This window comes from Stegodyphus dumicola, chromosome 9, assembly GCF_044657685.1.
Source record: "Stegodyphus dumicola isolate Sdum_Otavi_A_Nest chromosome 9, ASM4465768v1".
Lineage (NCBI taxonomy): Eukaryota > Metazoa > Arthropoda > Arachnida > Araneae > Eresidae > Stegodyphus > Stegodyphus dumicola.
The window spans coordinates 20,658,075-20,669,768 of record NC_140776.1 but is presented as its reverse complement, the minus strand read 5'-3'; the positions used below and the strand labels follow the sequence as shown (position 1 = coordinate 20,669,768).

Sequence of the window (11,694 nt, the reverse complement as noted above, 5' to 3'; positions counted from 1 at the left end):
TTAGCTGACTGTCATTTCCTTGTAACCGTGGTCTGAATTACACTGAATACCCATCGGTTTTTAGGAAAGATTTTGCTGCTTGGTTAGTGTATTCAAATACGATAAAAATAACTATTTAAGCTGCTCAACTATGTTTTTCTTTAAACTTCAATTATATAAATTAGGCCCTATAATTCTCTTATTCCTTGTGTCTCATTTAACGATTTGGTACAAAATAAAAATTCTCTACTTAAGCGTCCAGCTTACAATCTTCATAATTGAGAGCAATATACGCGTTCATTGTAATAGATTGATAATATATGATGCTTACTATAATTGCTTAGAATTATTATAGCTGTAATGTGTCATTTAAACATTGTAATGTATTTCCTACCTCCTTAGAATGTGTTTTCGTGGTGTAATTCGAAGTACGTCTGGCTGGAAATCGGGATTTCTGAAGATCCATTCCCGGCGAGGGCATTGGATATTTTTCCTGTCTCCTGCTCCGAACACCCAAACTAAAAGGTGGTGACCGAAAGTTCGTCAGCACCCGGATTTGACATTCGGGCCTCTGCCTGCCACTTCGCCCTTTAAGTGGGGGAGTATGCAAGGTATTTTCTACCTCCTTTCAGACTGCCTTGAAAGTGTAACTGAAAGCATGTCCTGCTAGCAATCGCAAGTTCCGGAGTTCAAATCGTGGTGAGTTCGTTGAACATTTTCACGTATACTTCTCATAAATATATAAGCGGCCGAGCGGTTAAGTCGCTGAACACTGGTAGTTCGGTCCGAGGTTCGAATCCCGCGAACGGGCTCCCTGCATGGGTGTTTTCGTGGTTTTCCCCATGTGTAACGTGTATACGAGCCAGTTTCCCTTAGAAAGTCCTCCACGAAAGGCATCCCTCCCCTTAGGCAGATAGCCCTAGTGTGCTTTGCCGTAATTAAATACACCAACATCATAAATATATAATTATTTTACAACAGTACGTTGTAATTATTTTTTAAGAAATATACTTTTTTTTCTAAACTTGACTAGAAAAGTAATTTTTATTCACGTTTTTTCAAATGAAACAATGTTAAACAATTTTCAATTATTATAAACAAAAGTTTTATTTTTTAAATTCCAGTCATAATTTTTTTTTTTTTTAAATAGAATCCTTTGTTTTTTGTGATGCAGCAGCCATGGACGGACACTAGGGACCAGTGATAGCGGCCGCCCTGTGCATAAAAACACTGCTCTTCTATTGGGTATGTGTCGTTCCTCAATATTTGTAACTGCATCTTATTATTATCTCTCGAAGTGTTTCGGGTGTAAGTTTCATCTGCTGAGACAGCTACAGTAGGATATCTCAGTTGTAAGCTTATCACTTTGACACGCTTCACTCATACGCCAATTTTTGTGCAAAATGTTGTGTAAGCATCAAAGTTATATATAGGTATAAAGCTTTCTGTGCAAAATAGTTGCACTTTATATGATTATTAAAAAACGAAAACAGTCTTAGTTAATATAGAATGAGGATTCAATTTAATTCAATTCTAAGATGTACATCTCATGAAATAAAATTTATAAACAATGCACACAAAAAACAGTATAGTGTAATATATACACAATATGTATAATCACGAAATTTTGCTTTCAGCAAAGTGCAAGTTTTATATACAGCGTAAAGTTGATTTCTTCTTTATATTTTACAAAATCTTTCAAAAATTGTTGAAAGCTCATTGAAAGATAAATCTTTTTTATACAGAAGTCTGGAAGATATGAGGATAATACCTCCGATTCCTGAAAGACGTTAAATACTTCAAGTAATTGGACGACAGTAGGTAAATTTTGTTTTGAAAAAAATGAGTGCGTTTATGTATGTCATAAAATTACTCAAATAATTAACAGGTTAGCATTCTGCATACCTTAAAATTCATTTTATGTGTGTGATTTTAATGCTCGCCTTGAATATACCACGTACACTGCGAAAAAAAAGGAGGGGTGACAGTTCTATACCTCTCGTTCTACTGGGCCGATTGACGAAATTTAACTTGCGTTTTTCATGTCTCAAAAGCGCGACTTAGAATAGATATTAGATTTATATATAGAATTGCTCTAATACAGGTATTTTGGCACAAAATGGAACTTTTTCTGAAATGACGTGCCAATTGTTTTCTTTATTTCGATTCTAAGACTCAAACTATGCCTAAATATTAAATTTTGTAAAATTTGTAGCAAGTTTCAAGTAGAAAGTTCAAGTTTCTTTTTTTCATTGTAGACGAACGGAAAAAAGTCATCCTTCATATTTTCAAATAATTTTAACAAATGAGGAAAACATATTTGGCGTTATTATCGCTTATAACAAATATGCCAAATTTCAAAACGTGCCAATATGTAAATTCATACATTTTCTTCACGTGTGCTAGAAATACGTCTACTTTAAGAAGAGAGTAAACATTTTATAGATTATAACTAAATTTTTTTCGGAAAATTTATAAAAATTATTTATAAATATAAATTTTAAAAATAACTCATAAAAAAAATAATAAAAAAATCTGAAATGTTTCAGATTTTAAATTACGTCCAAAGGGGCGTTTTTTTAACGTTTTGAGTGTTACCTTTATTTATTAAATATCATGTTCTTTGCACTTAAACCATAAAATTCAGTTCAAGAGCAATATCGCAAAATAATGTTAAATTAAGCATATCTTTAGAATTTCCGATATACACACTCTCGCGAGCTGGAGATAAAAGTTTTTTTTTTTTTTTTTCTATATAACGTTGCAATTTCTCGCTTTTAAAGCATTGAGTTTGTAAATCAAAAATTCGTTAGTTTTACAAAATATAAAATCTATAATAAAACAAATTCCAAATTTGGGATTTCAGATGCCCATATTCGCAGTAGGATTTCGTCATTCAAAATTCGATGGCTCTATGTACCATTGTTTTATCACAATGCGAGAAATAGACAATCATTTATGCAGATTTTTCATTATTTAATTTCTTCAAATATAATGCAGGACTCTAACATTTTGTGGCAACAGTTTGAAAAGTGAACTGACGTTTATGAGTCCGACGCAAAATCGCAAAACGAAAGCAATAGTCCTTCAGGGACAAAGCCCCTTTGGACTAAAAATGGAGAATTTTATTTGAAATGAACCTAAATTTCGAAGTGAGAAACGAAGAATAAAGTAAGTTCAATTAAAAAAGGGATATTAAAAAACATATACCAAATTCTGTTAACATTGAGGAGTTAAAATTTGGAAAGTTAATTTTTTAAAAACTACTCTTAAAATTTTTACAAAACTTGGCAAATTTGCATAATTTCAGTCGTAGAGTCAAAGTATGGAAAAAATTGCAGTGTCATTTCAGAAAAAGTCCGATTTTGTGTCAAAATGCTTGTATTAGAACAGTTGTATATATAAATCTAATATGTATCCCAAGTCACGAGACATGGAAGACGCAAATTGAATTTCGTCAATTGGCCCAGTAGAATGGGAGATATGGAACTGTCACATGTACTTTTTTCCTCACTGTACTTTAAATTTTATTTAGAAGAAATTAAATTAATTTATGCTTGTATATCAATTCAGATTTTAAATTGTTTTAAAAATTTTTTATACCTAATAATATTATATAAATTAAATTGCCAAATATGTTCAAAACCCTTGCTTTTAATATTCCTTCATATTTTACCTATTACATTAGATTAAAAATTGAATTAAAATTTAATCTTGCTTTAGATTTTGTTCCCGAATGATGTCATGGTTACTGCAAAATTAATGAAGCAGAGAATGTAATTTAGAATTACTTTTTATAACATGTATTTTAAGCAATTACAAATAAATATATTGTATCTGAAATGTAATAATTATAAACTGTTAAATCAAAGTGTTACTTTTGTATGGATTACCATAACGACCACTGGATTTTAGATGAGGAAATTGAAAGTCGATCAAGTTTATAAATCTATATTTCGTAAAATGTGACTGAACCAAATTTTTAATAAAAATTTCTTCTCAAGAAATGTATTATTAAGTTGAAAATAATTAGTTTGTAACGAAAGATGTTACGAGAGTTCATTCAATTTAGTATCTTAAAACTAAGCTAAAACTTTAACATTTTGTTGAACATGCAGCAAATCGTTTCGTTTACCGTTATCTACCATATTACAGACATCAATAAACGCATTCATTTATTTACTAATGTAGCAATAGCAGTGGAACGCCTTTATATAACCATACATGAAACAAAATGCAATAAACATATCCGCATTTTCAGTTCCATCTCATAGTTCACAAGTGTCTCAGCATACAATTACTGCACCCACTCGGTTGTAGCTGCCACTGATATCTGAAATAAGAATAAAAATATCTGTAAGAAATGCCGCCGGACATAAATTGTACATATACAATATTTGTAATAATGATGTATTAGAAAATAAGATTTGGTTACGAGAAATTTTGTGTTCTTTAGAGGACTATATAATGAAGAATAAATTAATTTATATTAATTAGCTTTTCGCCATAAATATAACACATTACTTGTACAGCGAAATGCACTGTGCAATGAAAAAAAAAAAAAAAAAAAAAAAAAACCTCTTAATGTTAGTAAGAGTAATGGTATACCTTGTTTTGTAAACACAAGTAGAGCCCTCTGTTAAATACAAAGAAGTTCTTTTAACCTTCGTAGGACCGTTACCTCGAAGGACTTTGTAGGACTTGTTAATGTAAAGGTTATTTTAATCTTCTTAGCACTTAGTTACATTCGTAGGGCTTCCGTAGGACTGTTAATGTAAAGGTAATTTTAACCTTCGTAGGGCACTGTCATCTTAGTTAAGGCTGGAGCTATAACTCCCTTGTCAGTCTAAAGGGCCATCCACACTGTGGTTTATCTGAGCTAACGGAGTCAGTTGTATTGTAGACTAGCTCCGCTATATGTGCAGTTGATATTTTTCAACTTGCTCCATATGAGGAAAAACTGGTTTCGAAGCTGCGTCGCCTATGTCCGTCGTCTCGGTTAGCTCAAATAAACCCCAATATGGAACTGCTCTTAATGGGCTCTAAAAACATTGATTTCAACCTATGCACAAGTAAACCCCTACATGACAACAATGCCTAGCGACGGTGCCACGTTCAGCCTCCCCCCGCAAAATTTCAAGTTTCTACAACATAATAAAATCTAATTTAAGAATTTGAGTATATTTCAGATAAAATGCATGCATAAAAAAAATCATAAAAATTCCCCCCCCCCATATATGAACTCCTAGCTATTCATCGGCTCAACCAATCGAAATGAAATTTCAGATATTGTTATTTGTAGGTATGCGATCGAAAGTGTAATAATTTAAAATAGAATTCTCATGGTTACGGTTAAAGTGAATTATTCTTTTAAATTTTTTTAGTGGCAAGACGCACTTTTTTTTTTTTCTTGCACAGATAGGTAACGCACTAAAAAGCTATAAAGGGCCTTTGGAACGGTACACGATGGCAGAACTGCTGGACATTGTAAGCAACAACATTATAAAGGACCACTGACAACAAAGACAAGAGAAAGATGTAAAGCTTTTATTGGAATTACAAGTTTTCAATGTGTACAAAGTTTCAAGATACAAGATCTACGGTTTCAAGATCTACGGTAAATTTGCAGTTTCGTCCACACCTTGATCCTAAGACCTCATTCTGATGAATTCCTGTTTCTGTGGTTATATGTAATCTTATAAGGTATTTCTCCCGCCTTCCTAGCGTGTCTTCGTGGTGTAGTGGTTCTGCACGCTGGCCGGCATTCCAGAGGTCCGTGCTTCGATTCCCGGCTAAGGCGATTGCTCAATTTTCATCCTGTCTGCTTCAAAAATACCTAATGTCTTTGGAAGCTAAGATATACATTTGACAGTTACACCTAGGAGAATTTTCAGAAATAAAAAATACTATTAAACGTGAAATTATACAGTTTCATCCTCTGATGTTACATTCGTCTAGGCGGTCAACGATCTCCCGCATGCAATGAGCTATCGTCTGCGAGAGTGGACACAATGGAAACCTGTAATCCCCAAAGAAATGTTTTTCTCTCCTCTCTTGTGTTGTCACTGCTTCTTTGCAAATGTTTTACGCCAACAATTTTCATCACACGTGTATCGTTCCGACGTAATTTATGATTTATCTATGTGCTGATCAATATGAGCAGGAAAAGTTTGATGTTGCCATTCCAAAACTTCAAAATGTTTTTTACAGAAACCGTAAACGTGAGAACTCTATTGTTTTAAATCATCACAATCTCGAGCGCATACCTTCAAATAACAATATCTGAAATTATCTTTCGGTTATCTCAGCAGATAGACCACGAGGGACTTCATATATCGGGAAATTTTCCATAAAGAACGAAAAATGAAATATAACTTTGAATTTATGGTTATATTTTGTCGACTAATACCAGTCAATAATGTCAAAAGCATTTTGAATCATCACATGGTATGAAATACGAATAATAATAAATACAAGAACTAGCATAAAACTGTGTGACGCTAAGTAAAATGACATAAATACACAAAAGGTGGAAGTTCCATCTCTCTTATCAAAAGGAAGTTTATATTGTAGGTAGGTATACGCGCTTCCTGATTCAGTTACAAGAAGGAAATGAACACCATTCAATTTCGGTATACATAATAAAATGTGCGTCATTCAATTTCTTCGAATTCGCAACAAAATTGAATAAGCCTGATGAACCGCGCTAGACCTCCATTGTATTTTAAAAGAAAATAATGATCTCCATGGAACCGGTATCATCTGCGCTGAAGAATCTTTTCGAAATTGTCCGCGAATACCAATTCTATCAAATTCACTGGACCATTATGACAGAAACAGAACCATCATCCTATACATTCCTGCCCGAAATAAAGATTCAATCTCTCGTTACCAGAAGGGAAATAAGAGAAATGGTTACAAGATTCAGAAACGTGGCTTTCCCATGTTCTTACAAAATAAGCATGACGTAACATCAAAGAGAAATTCCTCCTACCGTATAGAGAGAATGGAAGGAAGAAAAATCTCTTTGATAGATGATGATTCTTTGATAGATTGCCTAGAAAAGTAGATTAGAACGAAATTGGACGTCTTATCTTTCAAGTTCTCCGCATCGCAGAATCACCAAGAACCCATGAGTTCAGCAGTATGTAGCGGACGAAATTGCGAATAATGGGGGAGTTAGTTGTCTAACGTTCGATTTTTTTACGGAATCGATAAGTCTTGGAATTGTGTTCTTTTTGACCTTTCTTTCCCGTTCCGATCGACGATAATCGATTATGCAAAGAGAAGATATATATCCTTTTCATAAATGTATGATAGCAGGTTTCAGTTTTATTCTTCTCTCATTCACTGAAACTGCCATTTCCTCTCCTTAGCAAGGATATATTCTATTGAAATCGTTTGAACTTTGATTCATTTCTTTGCCTTTATTTCCTTTGGTTTGCGTAAAAGAACAAAAAAAAAGAAAAAAGAAAAAAGAAAAGAAAACTATCGATTCTCAAATTTGCATGAAATGCGCTTTTTGAATGAATGTGCATTCCTTCCAAAAATGAGTCTTTTTTTTTTAACTTTTTAACGCTTAACGTAACGAAACCCGACATGATTGTAGTATAGATATAACTTCAAAGAAATATGATTTCAAATTCAGATTGAAATAAAACTTAAATCTCATTGAATACTTTTAGACTTCTCTGTTCCTTGTGGAGTTTAGAGCAATTAGATGAATTCTAATAAAGCGGAATGAGCTATTTTTCAGGAAATGATGATATCTTTCTGTTAAGATCACAAGATTTTATTTGTCCAATTTTGTCTTTTGTATTCACCACAAGAAACGCCGGAATATAAAACTTTTCGTGGTATTTGATGAAAATTTACAGAGTATTTCTACTACCTTTTACGAACTACCAATAACCAAGCTGTGAAGTCACTGAACACTGGTAGTTCGGTCCGAGGTTCGAATCCCGCGAAAGGGTTGTATTGGCGCTTTCATCTTTTTCCCATGTGTAACGTGTATACGAAACAGTTTCTCTTAGAAATTTATCCGTTAAGGTATCCCTTTAGTTAGGTAGATAGCCCTCAAAGCTTTGCCATAATGACATACACCAATCTACGAAGTAATGTAATCTCGAAAAATTTCATGTACCGTATTTTGAAGGAAATATCCATTTTGACCGTTCCCGAATCCCTTTAGACGGCTTTTTTCCATAGCATCTGAGCATAAGGACAGAATAAAGAACTCTTTTTTTTTTCCAAAACGGAATGCAAAATAGGTTTAGAGTGTTTTCAGAATGGATTTTTCCGAGGCAAATATACATACGTTCCTACGTAGGTATGTGTGCATATATCGTTCACAATTCAAAAATTATTATCCTTAGAACGTTGGAATTTTGTAAATGGGACTGTTGTGGTTGTGCCCTCTCTTTTCTATTGGAATCGGCAGAACCAAACGTGTGTGTGTAAATATATGTATGGCGACGTTTCTCAATTAATTTATAAAAAGTGTTTCGTATACAGTTTAAATTGTATGTTTCGGCGAAACGCGATATGGAGTTAGCTGGATTCGAAAATCATTAAAAATAATTTCCCCTGAAGAGCCTTAATGAGATTCGAATTGGGATAATCTACCATTTACCGCTTCTTTGTTTTTGTATTTTTGCTTTAGTCATTTATTGCACTTTAATTCTAATGTTTAAAATATGCCTTACTTTGTTCAGCATATTGCTTACAATTAGTATTGAATTTTATTTATAAATAATTATTATATTTATTTAATTTAATCTTTATTACACTTTTCATTGCACTTTATATTTTCACGGAACCACAGTATCTAAGCAACTTTTTAGCGTAAGAACTAGGAATTTTCTTTTAAATTTTTTTCTAAATTTTGCAGCTCAATACGCAAATTTTTTGACCACATAGGTCTTTTATCGTTTGTTCTCTTTTCTTTAACTATATATATATATATGAATGTGTGTGTGATTATTTTGCGGATAGGAATTTGCTTTTAATTGCACATCTTTATTCAATTCAAATAGCAGATCATTTTTACTTTATAAGGTATTTCTCCCCCCTTCTTCGTGTGCATTCTTGGTGTAGTGGTTCGGCACACTAGGCCGGTATTCCTGAGGTCCGTGGTTCGATTCCCGGCGAAGGCGTTGCTAATTTTTAAATTTTCCTGCTTCCAAAATACCTAATGTCTCTACAACTTTAAATTAAATTCTCCAAATTACATATCAAATAGTGCTTAGAGCTAAATAAGATGAATTCCAGGCTTTTGATGTCATAAATATTCTAACAAAAGGAAGAAAGACGGACAGAACAGCGCAGACTCTTGTAGTAGCGATAGTAGGAAGCAGTATTCGGTATATATACTTGCGGTTACATAAGATGCCAGAATGTTCTCGAACGTACTGGTCTAGGAGGAAGATCTTGAAATTGCGGAAAGTTAATTAGAGGTTGTCTGTTCGCGTAGAACAAGGCCATCGTATTTTTTATATTTTACATTTCGCTCTCTATCCTTCTAGGATGTAATTTCGCTGTCTTGCTTGCTATCGTAATAATATCAAAAATGCAAACGTTCTTGAATCGGCATGACCAGAGTGCTAAGTGAATTGTGGCCACAAACATCAACTGACAAATAAAAATGGATTTGAAACCGCCTCGACTGTCAAGGTTTTCAGATATTACGAAGTTAACATATTAGCATACTACGCAATCAGAAGGGATCTACGATCTATCATATATAGCTATTACGCATCAATACTACTCCGTCTTTTCCTTGCTATTATTACATATATATATACATACATATATATACACATTGTAAGGAGTAGGTGTATATATATATATATATATATATATATTGTAAGGAGTGAGTATATATATATATATATATATATATTCCATCCCTTACCCGGCCTTTTTTTCGCAATTGCTGATAGTAGTCATGCATTTCCAGTTACATAATTATTTTAAATGGCGAAAATATTATATTCTGGCAATACAAAATAATAATAATAAAAACGGGATAAGTAACGAAATCTAACTTTTAATGTAGTCTTCTGGTTTTTCTACCTACATTTGGGAAACTTTTACACTGTTTTATGAAAAAGTAAAATTAGAAATAGTTTGACTCGCGTACGAAACATTTGACTGGGATATTCAAAATTTGCAATAGTTGAAGTCATTTTTACCTTACTTTATGAGATCAGTTAATTAGATTATTTCCAGGAAATAAGTTTAAATGATGTCAAACAAACAATGTGCAAAATTTAATAGGCCGTACAAGGAAATCATGTGATGTCTACATCCGATTTTTAGTAGAAATATTGCAGTCTTTTGAATGGTGTCGGTAAAATAGTCACGAATAATTTACTATTACAGGGATTTCTTAAAATAACTGTAGAAATTTATATATATTTGGATAAGATTAAGAGATAACTGCATTTTTATTCTCATCCTTTTAATTTATACAGCTTTAAAATAAGTATACACAGGCTATTAGAGACATGTATAATCAAGCAAATCAAAGTTATGGATTATGAGTTAGTACCAAACTTAATTTTAGGTTAAAATATTCATATATAGCGTATGTTAGGTTAAGGTTAATATATGTTAGGTTAAGGTTAATACAATCTTCTTGCACCTGAATTTGGACAATTACCTGGAGTGCAGAAAATGTTAGACTAGCAAACATTAGTGGCCAGACACATAGCACAACCGTGAGTGGTTGCTCAAACAGCGTTGCTCAATACGCCCGCCGGGACTGCTGCATAAGCTACTACAATTTCTTGACGAAGGATCTCCAGCTTAACAGATTTCTTGTGCTGTAATACGTTCTTTAAGGTTCCCCAAGGGCATATTTATTCTCTTTTATACGTTATATAAGAGTACTGAATTTATTGAGCAAACACCATACTACATATTGTGAAGATAATTTAGTTTAACTTCGAAACCAGTAAGCATATAGCATCTGTTAAATGGTGCATACATGTTCTGGTACATTTTGATTATAATTAGTTAAATTAATTTTAAAATTAAAATTAATTTAATTAAATAGTTAAATTAATTTAATTAAACAAATAGTTAATGCAGAAACATCTGATGTTTTGGCCCATTTCACATTCAATTAGTTGAGAATAATTCCAAGAAATAAAGACCTCATATGTGATGCAAAATGTTTCGGATTAATTACATTCTAGGCATACAACTTTAATTATGCCTTTTTTCGTAATTCCCATCACTTTATAAAATGAAAAGATTCAAATTTTCCTCAGTGGTAAACTGAATTTTCTCAGAAATGAATTCATAGTTTCTTTCGTAATATCTCCCAATTTGATTCTTGAATAATTTCGCATTGTTTCACGAAATTTATAGATGAAAATTCTCAGTTTTTACTTTGCATGTTTGCAGACATGGACACAATGTTTTTCATAATTGGCAATCTTTTGCATAGTTGAATTGAATTTTAATTGAATCTCTGGTTCTTCACATGTTTTCATAGACAAACACTATTTTAATTATTGCATATGTATACGGATTTATGGTTTGGTTATATATGGCAAAACACACTAACGTTATCTGTCTAAGGGAGGAATGCCTTCGTGGAGAACTAAAGGAAACTGGCTCGTAATGCACGTAACACACGGGAAAAACCTCGAAAACCCCCATACAGCCAGTTCTTTTGCCTGGAATCGAACCCAGGTTGGAGCTATT

General features: G+C 32.8%; 1 protein-coding gene across 2 annotated transcripts in view; it reads right to left on the bottom strand.

Moving 5' to 3' along the window:
- Positions 1–1,478: 1,478 nt before the first annotated feature.
- Positions 1,479–11,694, bottom strand: part of LOC118192022 (cell adhesion molecule Dscam1-like) — a 1,213,535-nt gene continuing 1,203,319 nt past the window's right edge. For both annotated transcript variants that reach the window (XM_085823265.1, XM_085823266.1), the window contains one exon: positions 1,479–4,312. In XM_085823265.1, coding sequence (XP_085679391.1) covers positions 4,266–4,312 — 47 coding nt within the window. In that variant the 3' untranslated portion in view covers positions 1,479–4,265. The remainder of the gene's footprint in view (positions 4,313–11,694) is intronic.